At 37.6% G+C, this 20616-nt stretch overlaps 1 protein-coding gene across 7 annotated transcripts in view; it reads right to left on the bottom strand.

Moving 5' to 3' along the window:
* The window catches only part of MAST4 (microtubule associated serine/threonine kinase family member 4), a 279747-nt gene that overhangs the window by 59794 nt on the left and 199337 nt on the right, over positions 1-20616 (bottom strand). For all 7 annotated transcript variants that reach the window (XM_033520373.1, XM_015653494.2, XM_015653495.1 and 4 more), the window contains 2 exons: positions 12520-12608; positions 1134-1203 (listed from right to left, as the gene is read on the bottom strand). In XM_033520373.1, coding sequence (XP_033376264.1) covers positions 1134-1203; positions 12520-12608 — 159 coding nt within the window. The remainder of the gene's footprint in view (positions 1-1133; positions 1204-12519; positions 12609-20616) is intronic.

Below are 20616 nucleotides of genomic sequence, written 5' to 3'. Positions count from 1 at the left end.
CATAATACCACATTAGGAAGAAAGCTGTATTAACGCAGTTTTAAACTTCACTGTCATCAAGTATTTTCAATATAAACACAGAACAAAATCAGTTTCCACAGAAAATGACTCTAAATGTTTTTTGAATCCTGCTGAAGTGGTGAGGTATTTTTAAATCAGAGAAATTTCCTTCAGTTAAAGAATCTATTTAAAGCTCATTACAGGGCTCTAGACAGGTCAAAATCAAAACGAAGCACTGGAAAACAAACTTTTTTTTTTGTTTGTTTGTTTCATTAATTCTGAATTTCAAGGCTTGCAAAAGTATAATGTTTTAAACTTTCTGTTGATTATGGGTGGGGAAGGAAAACTATTTCCTGACTTCTAAGCAATGCTCTATCTTTCACATCTGCTTTTTCCGTTATAACCTATTTCTGGATTTAATGAATCTTTCTAAAAATATGCTCACAAACAAATGTAATCTCTGAAGAGATAGTATCACTGACAAAAGGGAAACTATGAAGAGGAAGTGGATTCAAAAGAAATACTCAACTTTCTTAAGGTAATTTAGAAAGTATCATCACAAGCTATTAGAAAGATTGACAAGATCTACCGTAACAAATTAATTAGATTCAGATTTAAAAATTATGCAAGCTTTCACTCCTTTGCAGCTTTAAAGAAAAAAAAAACTAAAAAAAAAGCTAAGCTATTTCCTTGCACTTACTTTTGAGAAGTTGTGTGTGCTACTTTACTGACCTCCCAAAATACAGTATTTATTTTTTATATATTTAAACTCCTGGGTAAAAATATAAGTTCTGCCTACCTCCACAGACAGGTGAAGAGTACAGGAAGAAACCTTCAAGTAGTTTAAAATTTCCTCGTATCTCAGTAAGATAACAACATCTGAACCAGATTAATTACAAAAAATCATGAATCTGTTTTTTCTAAATTCAAAAGTACATGCTCACGTTGCATCGCACATTCAGCAATTTGTTGCTGATTATGTTTAGAAGGGTTTACAAAAGTGAGCTAATACTTGTTATTCTAAGTATTCTATTCTATTCTGATAGATGTATTTACAGTCACCTTTTGTATCTGTATCCAACAACATTTCCTCTATGCAAAGTGCATGTTGAATACTACAAGAAATCTCTTACCTTCGTGCAAAAGAGAAGTGGGCTGAGGCACTGGGAGAGAAATTCCTAGGGCTATCTTGGGGACTGCTTCCTGTTGGAGATGATACACAGAAAAATTATTATTAGATAGTGGGGTGAAGAGAAGCCATTAGAAACATTTGGATGTATTAATGCATGCATTTCCAGTAGGTTAGAAATTTTAGAATTTCTTCTCTCACAGTCTCTCTGAAAATAAATTCTGAAACAGAACCTTATTTAAACTCATGTTTTACTTATACTGGATTTTGTATCTCATAGAAAACTATTCATTTAGCCTTTTAATATGAAAATTCTCAAAACAATTTGATAATTAATTAAAGTTTAAAGAAATCAATACATTATCTTGAAAGAACCTGTTTTTAATGTCAGAAAAAAAGATTTTTTTTTTAAATCATACAAAACGCTGAAGGATAGAAAAATCATTATCAAACAGACTTAGCCCTTATACAAAGTCTACACAGCATTTACACAGGCTTTATTCCAATTTTTTTCCCATTGCTCATTTTTTTTCTATCTCAAAAACAAGCAAGCAGACAAAACACACTGAACTGAACTTTTTTATCATTAATTGCATTTTGTGAACATATTTCAGCTTTGAGGTTAGTTACTCCTTCCTATTAGAACACCTGACCCCCAGTGGACCAGCATGAATGCAGAAAGGCAGCAGCTACTGAGAGCTGCTTCTGCCACCTCTGCCCCTTAGCCTGCACAGTTAGAGGAGAAACTGTATTCCTTCCTTTAGAAGTAATAAAACTGACCTCTAAAATAACCAAAAGAGCTAAAAAATAAACCCCCAAATAACCAGACACACACAAAAAACCCAAACCCCAAGTAAAAGAAGAAAAACCACCTCTTCCCCAAAAAAACCCTGCACCACAAAGCCAAAATGATCCAATTTAAAGTAGCACTGCTATATATCTAATAATTAGTATTTCCTTAAACTTTTCCTAAAAATTGCTATAGCAGTAATACATGAAAATCCATGCATTTGTTGCAGCATTTTATTTTTGGACAAAAATGAGTCTGCAACAAAAGCAAGTGATAAAAGTATAGCTCTTATGTAGCCAGCTAGAAACAGCATGAAAATTTTAAAGGGAAATTTACTACCTATGCATGAAAAGGCCAGCACAACAGATTGAGTGCTTAAAGGGTTTCAAGTGGCCTTGACTGCTATTCAAATGTTTGAATTAACATTGCATTTATCATAGTGATGCCCATAACAGATCACATGAATTCTATATGGGAAAGCATGATCATCAAGCAATTAGGTAGCAAACACAGAGATCAACACACATTAAGCACACTACCCCAATCCTTTCCTGTCTCAAAGCAGATGAAAAATGCTTTTTGAGCTGTGCCTAAATCACATCTTTTACAGCTGCGCTTCCCATAGCCCCAAGAGATATGGATTCTACTCTCACTAGCCAACATCCCCAAGTTGGTTTTTTTTTGCCAATTAATCTATCATGGCAGAATTATATCCTTCCAACATTCTCTCCATCACCACAAGACCCCAGGTTCTTCATTACCCTTCAGATATTTCTGAGGGCCTCAATAATTTCAGGGTGGCAAGGATTTTTGTTCCCTGAATGGGCTGGAGCAGAGGGAATCTGAAGCCACAGATTCCAATCTTGACTTGGGAACTAACAAAAATTTATTCTAATCCTGTATCAACTGTAAACACCAAATCACTGAGAGCAACAGTTCATTCATTTTAACAGTGAACTGGATTTCTGTTTCTGCTACCAGAGCTTATTTAACAAAGATAAGCTAAAAAAAAGTTTAAGTAAGTAATACTGTGGAGGTAAAACAAAGTCACAAACTTCAAATGTGCACTAGGAAAGAAATCAGCTGTAATTTAGTGTGTGTGTACTTAGATAAGTAAAAAAGACAAAGAAGCTACCTGGAACTCTGGCAGAAGAGCACGGAATTGGCCTTAACATAGCAAGACATAAGCAACTTTTTACAGGAAATAGTTACAAATCAGAATATGGGGCTTTGTAAACCAGTTGGTTTTTTTTTTTGCTAGCTAAAGTTATAAATAGATATAAACATGTCTTTAATACACACCAAGGACGTGCCTTACTGTCCATGAGTTAAAATATACACAAAAACTTAATAAAGAAGAAAAAAATATGATTAAATAATGCAGCAATTTTATAGCTACCAGTGTGGATTTGAATTTGTGGAGACACAATGCTGCAAACTACGTTGCTAGAATCAACATAGATCACTTCCTTACAGACAAAATATGAAGAAGTCAAAGTCTTACTCAGGAAGAGCATCAGATCCTGTTATTAGGAAAATCAACTTGCAAGCATTACTTTCAATAGCAAATCAGCTTTTAAATTAACAAGACTGGTGACACCATACACATAATACCTAGATACTAAATCCTGACGATTTATCTAGAAGTCCTAAGAACTCAAGACAAACCTGGAAATAGAGAATGAAAATACAAACCTCAAATGACTGGAGAAACAGATAGTGCTATTACAGGTTTAAGGTGTAGTATTCCAGAGGAGCAAGACAGGTTAGCATCAGAGTCCTACAGGTGACTATCATCCATCACAGCATTCCTCCACCCATCTGCTAGTCAATACCTAGGAGACTTTCAAATAAAACCCAGTGCGAGTTAACTCTCTGTCCATATGCACAGTGCTTGCTGATGAGTCCAAGTCCACTGTTCTTTGAGATCTGCTTTGATCTATGTTCTAGTCCCACAGTATTTCTGTGATACTGTGACTACTGCCCAAGTGTTTGACCTGGCAAAGCAAACTGGACTGGTGGTCAGACATTAGGTAATTAACTCCAGCATCCTCTGAGAGACACAACAGATAGGCAGTCAATGTATCAAAACAATACTCTGCTTCATGGCAACACACGGGGTAGCTCACTTTGCAAGCACCTATTGTTAAGAAAAGTGTACCAAGACAATTAAACTGTGATAGTTTTGCAAACAACTTCAAGAAATTCTGTGTCTTTACCACTGAGGGAAGATGTTTCAAACCTTTTTAAAAAAGCATGTTACAGTCACTGTATATTATTAATGTATTTTTTATAACTCTCTACTTAAAAAATAAAGAGTTTCAGATGCAATGACTTTCTGCTAGTATGGACGGAATACCAGACAATTAATGGTAATTGTTATTCTAAATTCCTGATGGATCAAAGACAAATCCAGTTCAAATTTTTTTTTAAAATGTACCACAGTACATCAGTGCCCCATTAATACAACATAACAATGGGTCATATGTTCCACTGTGTCAGTTTATATGGTGATGAACCCAGACTGTGAACTGAACAATACACAAGACATCATCCACCTGCAGTCACAGGTCTTTCTTACCATTACAAAAAGCAGCAGTCAGCAGAACATACAGCTAGAATCATTCTGAATAGTTCTGCAGCTGCTTTCCAAGGTTCCAAGGTTCACTCATGTCAGGAGCTCAGGCTATTTAAAAATCTAGATTAACTATACCTGAAACTAGCAAACAACTTTCCCCAGCTATGGCAACAAAGGTCTGTATGATCCTTAAATCCATCTGCAAGAAACCTCTACATGTTTGAGCCACTATTTAAATAATGAGAGTGCTATTTTTACAGAATTTCTATCTGCATGTAACTTGTCACTTAGATTTTCTTCTCCTGTCCTTAAACTAGTAGAAGATGATTTGAAATTTCTATAAGCATTTACTGCACCCAAAGCAAGACTAAATAGAAAGTTTTGTTTTAGCAAATCTGGTTTTGTAATTCTACATGTGACAGTAGTCAGAGTAATTGATATGCTGTATTATTTTCCTTTCTGTTTTCTTTTAAAATCTGACATTTAGAAGTCTGCTTTATATCCCAGGTTTTAGCATTTCCATACTTCACCACAAACACACCACTATGGGGCCTCATTTATTTACAAGCATAGTCTTTCTTTACCTTAAAATATAGTACAAGCAGCTTTGCTGAATACTACACTTCAGTGTTGCTAACTAAAGTGCACCTCTCAAACAGAACTATCTGATGGAAGCAGTGAGCCCTGACACAGTGAGAGCAGAATATGAACAGCTAGCACTCTACCAGTGTCTACCTAGAAAGATCTACACAAGCCTGAAAAAATCCCAGAAACAGGTTTACAACCTTCTTGAACTTTAATTTTGCTTTAGGGAATTGCATCATGTAATCCCATTGTGAGAGACAGATGTTTTGAGGCATTCTGGGGTGCACGTGTGCTAAGGAAAGGGGCAGGTCAGACCTTACCCTGATGAGGCAGTGTCCTGCCCTGTCCATCCCCAGCCCCCCAGAGTCTCTATCCCAGCTGAACAGAGATGCCACTCATTGGCACAGCAGAGGCAATGCCCCACACTCCACCTCTGGAGCCCCTAACCCTGCTCCTGAGTATCCAAATTACTGGAAATCCCACCTGAGGAAAGGGCCCAGGAAGCCCAGGGGTATTTAAGGCTGAACACAAGGTCATCACATTGTCTAGACCCCAACTCCTTGGGGAAGTTCTGTCTGAACATCTCCAGAACCCTGGGGTTGGCTACTCTATGTGGGCTCTTCTGTATCCTTTCTGCCTTTCCCACCTTCTCCTTCTAACTACCTCTTCTTAGAATTTCTCAGTAACTTAAAATCAAACAGACTAAGTTTTTGCTAAGTTCAATGAGCCAAGTCAACACTTTGAGAAGTGTTCTATGCTGACTGAATGTTACACTAAACCTTTTCCCCAGGTTCTTTGATATTCTAAAGTTGCCAGTGAAGTTCTTTTTGTTGTTATGACCTCTTGAGAACATCTTGTCGGTATTTCTCCCGTGTGTGGTACTTGAAGTACATGAACAACCATAAGCCATTTAAAAACCTCACAGAGTGAGTTGTTTGGGGTCTTAAGACTCCTTTATCCGTGAGATTTATCCAATCTCATAGAAAAAGTCAGCAATTTGTGCCTGCCATACTTGGGTGGACAATTCTTTAAAACCTTCTTATATTCCAGTATATATGGCCATCATGTGCTGCTCATCTTCCTACTCTATGAAGAGTGGGGGGAAGGCAACTCTGACTGGTTTAGGTGACAATACCATCTTCCAGTATTCTGTCGCAAGGAAAGCAAGTAGTATCTTTCAGTGTTACACAGAAATCTCTCACATTCTATCCCATCAGCCCTTCTCCCCATATGATCCCACCTGATTATGTACAACAATAAACGTATGCAACATTACTGACAAAATCTAACCAGGACACTGTACAGAGGCCTGAAATCTTCCCAAATTAAACTGAAAATTACTTCCCTTATACATCTTCTGAGATTTCATTTTCAAAGCTGCACAAGACTGGTCCTTGCAATCATCTTATCCAGAAAATGCAGTCAGATCCTTATCTAAACTCCTTATAATACATGAGTTCACAGTTTATCATATACATTTCTGTTACAGGTCCTCCAATAAAAAATGTTGCATATTGCAATTTAATTTCATGTTTTTTTATTCCAATCATTCACTCACTTCAACACAGCTCCCCAGTGCTATTTCATACTGTGAGCCTTCCAAATATGTATAGGTTACAGTAATTTTATGCTGATGTCTCTTGTGAGAAGAATAAAATGTTTGGCCACAAAAGCAAAACTTGATGACTCGACGGATAAACCTCCACTCCCACTTTCCAATATTCCTCATTTTAGCACAAGCCTCTTTACACCCTTAAGCAATTTCCTACTTATCTTACAATTCTTGTCCTACTCATCTCAGTGGCACCACATGGAATATTCTTAAAATATAGATTAATAAAATTTACATCGTTGCTCCTAACAGCTAGATCTTGCTCCTTCAGCAGATACAATTAAAAAGCACCACATGTGACTATTAATCATTAGGGGGTTAGTATCACCCACATGAAGAAGCTCCAGTGACTACTGAGGTGGGGACACCTGAATGTCCTGACTTGCTGAGATTATAATCATTCACTTTGCAGGCTGGGTGGTGCTGATGCAGATGACAGCATCAGACCGTCATCTAGAAAAGCCCATTAATGACATGGGCACTAGGTACCATCCAAGATAATGCTGCGACTCTTAATTTCCCACAATTCTCAATGTACTCAGCTCATAGAAAAATCAGAAGTACTTTTCAGCAGGTTTAACACCTTCCAGCCCAGATACTAAAGGCAAAGGATGTCCAGACAACTAGCCCAAGACAGTTGCTAATAATCACGACCCTAAAGATATTTCCTAGCATGTTTTCTTTTTTTGCAAGAAACAGAAACACTTTATGTAATGAAATCTGATACTGTGTAATCTCCACATGTATGCGTAAGGCTTGGCAAGAGACTTCAGCTTCAAACTGAACTGTGACTTTCCAGAGAAATTATTTCTGCAAGCAGCTACATGTCCTGCATAGAGAAAAATGGACTTGCATATAGTATATTAGCAATTAACACATGTAACAGAGATATATAATATCTGCTGTGCATGCTGTCTTTTTCCTATTCCATTTATTACCCTCAGACTCAGACCTTACACCTCTCTGTGTGCTCCCAAGCCTTGGACTATGTACTGCTCTAATAACTCTTTAGTGTAGCCCATGAGCTTTTATGGTCACTGCTGCTTACAAACAAATCTTCCCCTTCCCTGATAGGTGCCACTCATGCACTACTTGCACTCTGCACAACCTATTTATTTCATCAGTGTCATGCTGTCTCACTGCCTCTCCCTCTCATCTGACATGAATCTGCTTGGGATGGAAAAGCTAACTGTTAAAAAATTCCATATAAGTATTCAGTGTTTGTCCAAATTAGCTTGCATTTGTAAAGATTAACAACAACTCCCTTGTAGGATAAACCTCCTATTCTCTCCAGAGCAAACAATGAAAACTGTGGGGGGGAGAGGTGTGTGTAGGGGGGCTAATGTGCCCGAGATCTCTATATTTATATTAGACTTTCTCATATGGGGCAATTATTATTACTCTAAACTTGCACCACTGGTCCTCCTCAATAAACATCTATCTAAACTAGAGAACAGCTGATACCTCCAGATCAGCCTGCACCTGGATGAAAAACAGGACTACAAGGAAGAACATGGGTACAAAATGCACCTTCAAGAAGTATGCTTACATACATCTCAAGATGCTTGTCCTCTAAAATAGAGCAATCCTACTCACATCCAATCAGTTTTGGCTAACTCAAATCCAGTTTATGATTAAACAGTAAGCTGCCTGAGCTCTTCAGCAAATCTGAAGTAATGGCACATTGCTTCCAAAGGTGGAGCCAGACCTCCAAATGATTGCACTGCAGATATTGAAGATGAAAATGTTCTTGAGCAAAGCCACAGGCACACTGGCAGGAGTGCTTATGCACGTACTCTAAGAGAGCTCCACCTTGAGATTCCAGAACACACCTTCACTCACTTTTCTACATTTGACAGAGAGGACTCCCAGCACATTCCTGTCCTCAAAGATGGGAGATCCCATGGGGAAAAAAACCCAAGTAGCTTAAACTAGTGGTCCAAATAAAATCACCTCAAGTATGCCATGAAGACAGAGGTGACTGAGTATATCTTTGGCTTGCTCTCAACAAGCAATGAATTAATGTCAAAGAGGAAATGTTGTTAGGGAATCCAAGGGTGTCCTCACAAAGAATGAATATATTCACTTAAGATGTCTCTGGGGCAATTAATTCCCCAAGCAATGCCAACAATCTCATTAGGCTACACACAAAATCAAGGATAACACTAAAGACTATTAAGATGATAACTAGAAGAAATTGATCTTGGGTGGATTTTCAAGAGTGTGACAATCTTGATTCCATTCAACTTGAATAGGCAAGAGTAAAGAGCATACTGATTTTGACTGGGATAGAATTTTCTTCTTAGTCACTGCCACATAGTGCTGTGCTTTGGATTCAGCATGAGAGTAATGTTGGTAGCACACTGATGTTTTAGCTGCTGCTGAGCAGTGCTTACCCTTAGCCAAGGACCTTCCAGTGTCCCACTCCCCATCAGTGAACACGTGCACAAGACATTGGGAGGGAGCATGGCCAGGACAGCTGACCTGAACAGGCCAAAGGGATGCTCCTGATCACAGAACATCATGTCCAGAACGTAAATCACGAGGAGCTGGCCAGGAGGGGCTGACTGCTGCTGGGGGATGGGCTGGCCATTGGTCAGCAGCTGGTGAGACCTTGTGTATTGTGTATCACTCTCTCCCTTTGTGTAATTGTACACCACTCTCTCCTTTTCATTACACTTATTATTGTTGTTATTTTTATCTTCAATAATATTGTGATTTTTTTGTTTTAATTATTGAATTGTTCTAAACTCAACTCATGAGTTTTAATTCTTTTTCTAATTTTTCTACCTGCTGAAAGAGGATGGTGAGAGTGGGTAAGCAGCTGCATGAACTTAGCTGTTATTGGAGGTCTTTATCCCTTTGTTGTGCTTTGACCATAGCTGGCAACTAAGACGGTACAAACATTAAGACCCTAGTCCACTTAAATAAGAGCATTGAATGGAACTCTTTTCATTAAGGGCAGCAGCAGGCTCTACCCAGAGGTGGATGGAGCACCTGAGAGTAGGGAGTTCAGGAGTGAGATCCATCAGAAGAAAAAGCCTAATATGGAGGGTGAAGAAGCTAAAGCTAGGATAGGTGATACTGAAAGAGTCAGCAATGGCTAAAGTTCATAGCTTTCTCATCATTTAGACTAAAATGCAGATGCAAGAATCAGTATTTTCCTTTGACAACTCAGTGACAAAAAAACTGCACAATGATCTCACAAAGTTACGTCAGATATTAACATCCATGCAGCCTAATCCTCAGGATGCACTCACCTGGGCAGACTGCTTGAATGAAACAGAACTCTAACAACACACAAGAAAAACTTCCCTAGAGAGCACGTGCTCTCCAATGTCCTCCAAACTGTGCATAATCTCACTAGTACATATTGGTCAAAAAAGCATGTTATTACCACACTTCAGCCAAGAACAGTCTGATGAATAAATCTGTTTTCAGTGAATGCAAGCACTGATACTTTGCTGCACATTCAGCTTGCTCCTCAAGGAGCTCAGCAGGTTCCTCAAGGAATGGAAACTCTTTTGTTTGCCTCTCCCTCTTCTATTATTTCCTCTTCCAACAGAAAACACTAGTAAGAAATATATGAACGTTTTAGAGGATCATTTTCAGTCTCTCTGGGACTTAAAGTTTGACATACATGCTCCAGGCAGATAAAGTAGCAGGCTGTAAAGTAAAATTTTCCAATTAAAAGAACTTTTCTACAAGAATCTCAGATTCAAACAAGGACTCTAAAATAATCTATAACTGGACAGAAGATATATCATGTTCTCTAGAGTAAGGGAGGCCTCTTTGACTTGGAGTAATTCCTCTCAGCCAAGGAGGGCCAAGAAAAAACCCAGCAAGCACACACAGTCTCTTGTCACATCTCTCCATGACACTTTGCAAGAAAACAGGCCTTCAGTACATGCCACCACAGAGAGCAGGCAGGCAATTTGAGTTTGCAGAAGCTAGGGCAGTTTAACACATGGCAGCTCTGACAAGACAGAAATAACAGGATCACTATAAATGCAGCCTCTCAGGTCTGACATTGACCATGGATTTATAGACACTAAACACTTGAAATACTGAACACCTACTGCATACGTAGAGGAAAATTTTTAAGATATTAAATTTGCATCTTTTTTTATTTGTGTGGATTAAGATGACATTCACAGGGATTTGATGTACGGACTTGTCTAAGCACACTAGCCAGCTGAGCTAGGAGCCAATGGTTATGTGAATATTTACTATAATTAACCATTCACAGAAGCAAGAAAAAACAGAGCTGGCCATGCACGTGTAAATTTTCTTCTCATATATGTGATGAGATTTACTACAAGATTTACTAATGCTGCTCAAGTGTCTAGCACACATGCCTTGGAAGTATTCAAATAAGAGAACCTACTATATCCTGAGTAATTGGAGAAGTCAGATTTTTCCGTAATATGTTTTTGAATAAGCAGTACGTACCGCTGAGTTTATGGAAAATAACGGCTTAGACTTAATCTGTCTTTTTACTTATAGAATTGGTTTTCAACCTTCAGAGTCACCTTGACAATAGCTGTGACATCAGCAATATTATTTCTCTTTTACTGTTTGAGAATTCAATTCAAAAGATGAAGCAACTTGCTGAAAGCCTGAGTCCACTGTCAGAAAGGAACTTTCCAGAATTCATCAAGTACACAACCTATATCAAAATCCGAGGTAACGTGTGCTCTTCAGTCCGTACTTCTGAGCTCATTAGGCATCATTGGTCCAAGTTTTCCATTTCCAAACAGGTGGTTTAGTCATTTACAGCAGCAGGCACACTAGAGCAAGCATTGCTACTGCTTTTCTCAAGTCAGCACAGCACAACCTAGGACACATTTTATGGTGACCACAATCTCCTCTTCCAAACAGAAATTTCTCTTTGGGAGACACAAAAGAGCATTCCAAACATTCCCACAGTTAATTTTTCAGTTTCAAAATAGTCCGTACCATGTTTTACTTTGTTTCTTTTAAATGTTCTGCTGCCTTGAACTCTTCATGAATTTTCATGTTGCCTGGATTCCTAGTTGTGACAGCTCCTTTTGAGTGAAAATTACCACTGTGCTTTCTCTAACAATGCTGCTTCCACAAGAAAATTTGAGATGCCTTAATATACTTCAAAAATTCTTGTGAAGCTCTTCATCTTCTTGTTTAGCATCTCCCTGAGAACAGTTGTCCAGAGTATTCAGTGTCATTGATTACACAAGGATTTGTGTGGTGCTTTAGTTTTGGCCTGTAGCTACAGCCAATGCACCCTCAAAAACAGAAAGACAATAAACCTTTGTGGAAGTGTGAGGTGATATGCTAAAAATGTTCCTTTTTAAAAATTAAGGCAATTATTATAAATAAAGTATTTATTTATAGACATTCATTCAAGCTTTAAGTGCTTCAGATGTTTTAGAAGGAAAAAAAATATACCATCAATTTATTGCCATGCAAAGTGAAGCACAGCAACTACCAGCAAAGTGCCCAACACTATAAATGCTGGGAAGCAAACAGAATAGAATGTAGTACAGATACTCTACTATCTTCACTATGTGGTACAAGCTACAGGAAGGGCAATGGTGGTAGGGGGAAAGAAAATCTATCAGAATGCAAAGTGGGGAAATAAAAAATAGCGACATGACATTTTTGGACTGCTCCTGATCATAACATAGGATTTATGGATCTAAATGTAAAGCAGAAATTTGGATAGAGTGACATGCAACTTTTTGCTATTATAAACAGTGAAAAGACCAGTAGAGTATGTTTTCCCTCAGTTATAGAGACACCCTAAGAATTTCATAATAGCAGTAGTAGCATAGTTATAAAATCACCTGTATGAGCTGAGAGTGGTGAATGAGGCCGAGGGAGAGCTGGAGACTGGCTACTGCCCATCAAACTCTTCCTGTTACTTGTTCTACAGCTGTGGGCAAAAAAGAGAGGAAAGAAGGCATTAGCATCAGAAATACAGCATGTACCACATATGGGCATTTTTGAGATTTTGCTGCTGAGTTCCTTGACTTCCCAGTTTCCTATTAAAATCAGAGCTATTGTTGTTTTTGTAGGCATGTCCAGGAAGTCTACAATCATAATGGATAATGGCAAAACCAGAAGTTTTCAAAGAAAATACACCATGGATACTTTTCAGGTTTGCACGTTTGCTGTTCTATGCAATGACCAGCATTTCCCTGTAAAGTCATTTACAAAATATTCATCTCTGACTACAGCTTCTGTGCCATATACTTTTTATAAAATATAAACATGTGAAACACAGTCTCAAGTTTACAATCACCATTCAATGACTAAACCTACTTCTACTGCATGAACTGTAGCTTGAAATCACATGCCAGAGAGGGCAAGATTTATCAATCTGAGAATGATATAATAATTATAAATCTAATTATAGAGATAAATTTCACATCTGTGCCTTTTGTCAATGGAACAGATGATAACTAAGAAGATGAATGCATTTTTTTACTCATACATTTTTCATCTGCAAAGCCACTAATTTCCCATACCATAAGATCATTAAACAAGATAAAAAGTAAATTAACACATCTATTAAACTTGGGAAAGGAGGTATTTTTCTTAAATACATCATACAGTTTTTATGTGTTTGTTGGCAAAAGTGGTTTTCTTTCTCCCTCATTCCACTATAAAGAATATTCTCATAAACATAAATCCCCAACACTCCCAACATTCATGCAGAAGGAAAACATTATCCTGAACTGAGACCTTAGCTGTGTATAAAATGAAGTGCATATGCTAATGTTTACAGCACTGCAATCAGAATTTTTCTGCAAAGGTTTAGAAAAACTCCAAACTACTTAAATGGGGAAAATTTATAACAAACACATTTAATTATCAAAGCAGATTCCAAGAGAAGCAGAATCAGATCTTATTTCTAGACAACTCAAAAATTAATTTTGTAACATTATGATGATCTCTCATTATGTGACAGCCAGAAAGCGAGACTAATTTCTCTTTATATGATTAAATTGAATAAAGTGCAAAAGAATGGATGGAATTTAACAGCATAAAGAAAAACAAATGCAGAGTAATACAGAAGACAAGGAAAATAAAAAAAAAGGTAGAGGAAAACCTGAGTATGAAATCAGTACAGATGATATCTGCAATATGCAAAAAAGAAGTCAAACACTAAGATCAATCTCCCCTTGAAAAATGCTTTGTGAAGCAGAAAGAGTGCCACTCCCAAATCTCTAATAGGTTAATGCAAAGTCCATTTGCACACTGCACAAAGTTTTGCCAGACTACTTTATTATTACATTCAATGATTTAACCCATAAGTGTATCATTACTGTAGACCGTTTAAAGAAAAGAATGTACAAAACTATTGCAAGTTTCACATTTAGAGCACTGGAAAAGTCAACACTTGTTTAAAACATACACTGCCATTTTTAAGCCAAACAAAAAGGAAGAACATTTAAATGTGAAATTATATGTATATGTTTTTAGTAACCTGTCTAGATTAATTTCTACTTTTTCAATCACGAAACCTGAGCAAATATTCCATATACCATATTCCATTAGATAACAAAGTTTTAACTCTCTTCCCCCTTCTCTAAATTTTCTCCAGCTAAAGAGCCATTGGATTACTCTCATATGAAAGAATGATCCAAAATTTTTCTTCTGGCTTCATGCAGTGTCACCGTATTTTTGCTAATTTTCCCTTTATATTTTTTTTATTATTTTAATTCCCTCTTCTCCCTTTATCTGCTACTCTTGTTTTAAAAGCTTGAATGACTTTCTTCGGAATTCTCCAATCTTAAATTGAACCCAGGAAGAACTTCTGCTATTCATTAGACATTCATTAGAAGACACCGAGATTGCATCTGTCCATGATGATGTGATGGTATCATTATCAACATCTGTGGTGCAGGCTGGGGCTCAGTGTACCCATTATGTGACCTGAAAGCAGTTTTGTGTGGCTAAAGTCTGAGATTTAAAGTACCACTGCAACTTCTGGCAAAAGAAAATAATACATTTGAAGCACAAGAATTTTAGATACCCTTCACAGATTTTACTATAAGGATGATTTCTTGTACTTACTTATCACTTGCCCTTAGTTGTTGAAACTGAGGTTTTTATCATTTTTGACATAATTTCCTATGTAAAGAAACAAATGCCTTGTATCCACTTACACATTAATATCCAAACTTTACATTTCTCAGCTGAATGTACAATGTCTTTCACAAATCATTATCAAAGACATCTAATTAAACTTATATTTGATTGTTGGTTGTTGTTTTTTTTGAGGATGTGTATTTTTACTAATCATACTCTAGGGAGTATGATGGCATTACCCTCAATATCAAGATCTTACATAATGAGAAATCTTTCCTTCCTGCTGCCATTTCAAAAACATCAAAACTTGCTCAGAAGTAGCTGCAGAGAGAATTTATCTTCTATCACCCTCAAATGGAATGTGTTATTGAGAAAAAAAAAAAAAAAAATATATGAAGCCTCCTCTATTTGCCTTACCAGTAAGGTAAGATGCAACTCAACTGCATGGAAGGACAAATCCATTCTAGAGCTCTCACTGTAAGCTTTGTTTTTCAGCAGTGCTTCACAAAGATTTTGAAACAATGTAATCCATCCTGTATAATCTGTGAAACACAATTCCTTCTCCAAAATAAGGCTATTATAAAAGAGGCATTTTGTGGATGTAAAAAAAAACAAACTTCAGGGAACCTTGAAAGATGATCTAAGCTGCCAGAACTCAACAAATGGGAAGCAGGGTGGCACAAAGGAAGTATCAAAGCATTACTTACTGAACTGTATTTAGCCTTGAAACAGCCATCTTCCTTATACAAAAGAATCTCAGAAGTTAAAACCACTCTGCAGACAAAACCAGTTTTTTCTAGATCTCTGAACACATCAAGTAGTAACTTTCCCCTTCTATTGTTTTCTTGAAACTATTCTTCTCCCATTCAAATCTGACAAGATAAACCAACAGATAAGAGGCAACCCTGAAATAAAGCCTCTTTGTCTGCAGTAAAGTTATAGCCATGCAGGAACACTCTACAGGGATTTTAACTTAGGGAAACATAAACCTTGGTAAACCACAGTGCACTAACCCTCAAAATGCAATTCTCTAAGCCTCGAATTTCATGCTGTGATCAGGTTCCATGCCAAGAAGAGACTAGCAAGCCAGACAGCAGGTAAAATGCAAAGTTTGGACCACTTTAAAAAAGAAAAAAAAGAAAACCTTTTTACAAGATGAAAAAGAGCAGGGAAAAAAACCAGTCACATTTAACAATAACTAAACTTTGTAGCACGCAGAAAATTTACATTTGTTGCCCTTTGCCTTTGCCCCATAAATATCCTTCCTGGACTTGATTCCTCCTGGGTGACTACCTATCTGGACGTCATTGACCTTACACTGTAACAGCAGTGAACTGGACAAATTGCACTCCTCTTTATCTTCAAATCCAATTCATAATTTCCTATTTGTTTCCCAAATCTGCCCCCCCAGACAGGTTCTGTCATAGCTCCTGCTCTCTGTCGCTGACGCTCCTGCCCACTCACTCTTCTCCCTATCCTGACTTCTCACCATGTCTCACTGTGGGGGAATTCCTCCTTCACTTTAGCTCCAGGATCATTCCCAAAGCACTAACTCCAAGTCACTTCTCCAGCTGCTACAGACAATCAACATTTCTGATGAGAAGCACTCATGATAAAACAAACTAGAAGACACTACACAGAAAGTGCTTTTGCTGAACTTCTGTTGTAACAAAGCCAGGGTGAACAGCAGCTGCTGAAAGATGCAATCCTGTTGCATAAAGCTTGATTACTTTGCTCCTTAAATAGTCACAATTCTTCCCATATCAGGCAAAAGCTATTTGGGCAGAAATGAGGGGAACTGTGAGACTGAAATCAGCAAAGTGCAAGACTCGAGTACAAGTATGCCTGTTAAAATAGTGCTACATTCCACAATCTCCTGGAAACATTAAACAGAATAAAAAGCTGAAGCAGAACAATACTTCATCCAGAGCTAAAATGCAGGTTTCCTGGTACAGTAATCAAGAAATGGTAAAAGTTGCAAAAGATACACACTGAAATGGAAATTTCTTCCTCTGAATGAAGGCTAACAGATGAACAAATTACAGGCAGCGAAGGTTAATCACTTTTATTCATTCAAATAAAGTAGGGAAAGCTGGCTATTTTGTCAGAGATTACCACTTGCCAGGCTTTTCATGGGAAATAAAGCATCAGCCCTTATAATTTGTAATTATTTCATTTCACCATCCTCAATTATTAATATTTACACTTGTAATGAAGATGGATTTGGAATGTAAGCTATTATGACAGTTCATCACCTTTCACTGGCTATGCTGAGCACAGCACTACTCCACACCATCTTAATTCTGCTGTTAGTGTACCATATAGCAGTTTATCTGGAGGAAAAGATTAAAAGGGGATTTCTCCCATTCTAAGAAGAGGCTGCAAATAAATGGTTTCAGTTGCCAATATAAGCACAAAGAAATGAAGTTACTGCCATACCCAGAATGCGAAACTTAGCCATGTACATGAGACACTAATAATGCAAGACCAGCCCTCCTATAAAGGCTCTAAGGATATAAAAGGTGGTTATAATTTCTCTGGTGTTAAAATTGCATAGCTGAAAACTACCCCAGCAGGAGCATGCTGTCCCTAGCAAGACTTGAAATGTTGTGACTTTGGTTATACAGGAAAGTTAAATTTAAGTTCTACTTCAGTTATATTTAACTTGTTATGAAGGTAGCTAAGGTATGACTTCATAGTTATTATCTTCAGCAACACCAACACTGAAGAGTCATTGAAGAGTGCACACAGCACTAAAAAAATTGCAGAATATTTGAAGTGAGGCATTTAGTTTGGCTTGTCTTGCTATTTTGTCTGGTTTCTTTTTGTTTACTTTGTTTTTAAAGAAGAAGCCTTCTGCATTAAAAAGCAGTTAGTTCAGTGAGTACTTCCATATCCTCCAGAAGCCAGACAAGTTCTGTGGGATATTAACTGGAACAAATGCAAAAACCAGTTGCTCTGAAGAGATGATGCATCGATACTGCCTCCTTGTCAGAAGTAGCCTCTAAGCTTCTATGTGATGAAGCATCTCCAGGCCTAGAAAGTTAAGGTAAAACGGGGCCCACATTTAGCGCCAGTTCACACCTAGGTTGCTTTATGTAAGGAAACAAATTGTCCAAGAACTTTCCTCATGGAATACTGAAGAACTACAGTTACACTAGGATAATCAACAGACTCCATCCAGATGCAGCGATTGCTACCCTGTTCTAACTTAGAGCTAAGAAAGACTAAAGAGTAAGGAAGAAAAGGTCTACAATTTTGAGAGATATTTCCTGTCTCTCTGAGCTACATTTTCAAGGTAATACAATAACTGAGAGAAGTGTGTAAACCATCTGCATGCAAGTAAAATACAGCATCAGTAACGCGTAGAATTTTCATTTTATTGTTTTAAAAGCTGTCAGTAGTTCACAATCTTATCAATTTATTATCATCTAGCAGTATTTTCTGATGTATTTTAACTAGATTATATGCCTGCATATACACTCTCCAAATCTCATGTGTACACAGATGTGTATATAAGCATATACATATACACATTTGTACTTCCACATAAAATATATGCATATATTTATATAAATATATCTAACAGCCTACATTCACAACATTGCCCATATAGTCAAACGTTCTACTTACTATAAATCCACCTCTCTGTGAGAAATTATTCTACATCAGTCTGTAACGAGCAGGGAAAAATAAGGCTATTGGGATTTAAATTTTAAGTGTTGTAAGGAGGGATTTAGATTTTCCTCTTTGTACGTAAGGTTTAGTCAACTTAAGTAAGGCAAACTTGAGTCCGAAGAAGTGAGAATGCTGTCAAAACATAATGAACATGGCACACCGAGATGAGGTATGCAGCTGCTTGCAGCCCTAGTTTAGTGGTCTGTCTCGAACCTTTGCAACACCATATTGAGTGCTTTGGCTTTGGCTACTGGACAGGTAAACACGGGCCATAAGCACCAGGTCAGCTCTAAGTACTGAAAAATGTGCATGCAACACCCTTCTTCCACCATTAATACCCATTACCAGCATGCCACCATGCCATCAGAACTTCACCCTTCCTTTACCTAATAAAAGAAGAGACTTCAGTCTTTTTCTTCATATTTCTAAAAAAAAAAAAAAAAATCTACAGAGAAAATAAAACACAAAATGCATTCAGCTAGATGTATGATCACTCCTTCCATGGACTGCCTGAAGGAGTCAAACGCACACAAGACAGCATCACTACAAAAACAGACATAAGGAAAAATCACAGAATTGCAAAAATAATCTGACAATCTCTAATTGCTAGACCTGAGGAAGACTGACACACAGACCTGTTACACTGTAGAGGTCTTCTCAATCTCCTATAACCCAGAATATTACAGTACAAATAAGGAAATTATTATGTCTTCTCAACTGAACTTGCTAGTTGGATGTGTTCAGTGTATTCGGCTTCACTGACTGCTCTCACTTTTACTCTAGTCAATTTTGATCCATAATTTTTCTTCTTCTTGCAATGGAGAATAACCACTAGTTACAAGAAATCAGAATTTCTTCTACAGAATTAAAATGGCATATCTATCCTGAATCTTCCTAAACCAACTTATTCACATTTAACTCACATAATTAAATATTTATCTCTATAGTAATAAAAAGGAATGTAAGCTAACTACTAACTCCATAGTTATACAAAATTCATAAAATAGCTGCTCCAAAGCTAAAATCTGTACTACAACTAAAGGGAGTACACAGGATCACAAACGACTGGGCGACTGAGCAATTCTGCTTTATTATACACAAAACGACATTTTTGCACCTTCACGTCATATAACCCATTGAGACCATGATAATGGGATCATTTAAATCCCACTGCTTCTTGAATTTATAGTTTATTTTGTATTCTGAGAAGGGAAATAAGCCAAGTTATTGGGTAAGCAGCATGTCTCCTATCATACTGAGAAATTTAACTAAATTCCTTGATACATAAATGTTATTTATTCAAAATAGAAGGGTAATTAGGAAGCTCACACCAAATGTAGAGGAAAAGCATGCAGGGCTGGCTTAAATTACTGCTAAGTATGATTATCTTCATGCTACATAATTCAGAACATGAAAAAAAAAACCAAACAAGAAAAACCACGAAAAACAAAACAACATCAAAAACAAACAAACAAGCCTAACTGAAATCAGCCAAATCAGTAGCCACTGTGAGGGCTATAACAAGTCCTATCTTAAAAAAAAAAAAAAAAAAGGTTATTCATCACACCTATTAAGATCACAGAATGACTAGTTTGGAGGTGTTAACCAAATGAAGTAGTGCCTTGACTTGCATAGTAGATAATCCTGCAGAAACTGTTTGCATGAGACAGGAAATACCCTATTCACCAGAGGGCATGCCTATCCAGGCTGCAGACAGGATTCAAAAATGATGCCTCCTTGTGCTTTTGAGCCGTTCACTGCAGTTTACATTAACCCTTATCACTCCATATTCTGATCTCCTGGTGCATCTCTTGTGCTGAAAGAATGCAGCCAGACATTTCCAACAAAGTTGCAGAGGCCAGGCTGGGGGCAGGATGCTTCTCACTCTGACCTAGATCTAGTTGTTAGCAACTTTGGAGAAACCGGGGGAGCCAGATGGAGGTGACTCAGGATCTTGGATGCCACTTCCTCTAGAGCTGCCACTTCACCTCAGGCTGGCATGCTGTCTGCAAAGCTGTAACACAGACACTGTTACAGGTGATGCTTGCCACTGGCTCTGTCCCTGGTTCAGGAGCTAGGCTGGAGCCCTGTTGCTGCTGCTCACAACACAAGCAGCCAGACTCAGACAAGTGAGTCAGCTGAGGGACCACCTCCTAATCCTTCCATCC

Source organism: Parus major, chromosome Z (genome assembly GCF_001522545.3).
Source record: "Parus major isolate Abel chromosome Z, Parus_major1.1, whole genome shotgun sequence".
In the NCBI taxonomy this organism is placed as follows: domain Eukaryota; kingdom Metazoa; phylum Chordata; class Aves; order Passeriformes; family Paridae; genus Parus; species Parus major.
The sequence above is the reverse complement of the archived record's forward strand: the minus strand, read 5'-3'. Positions and strand labels throughout refer to the sequence as shown.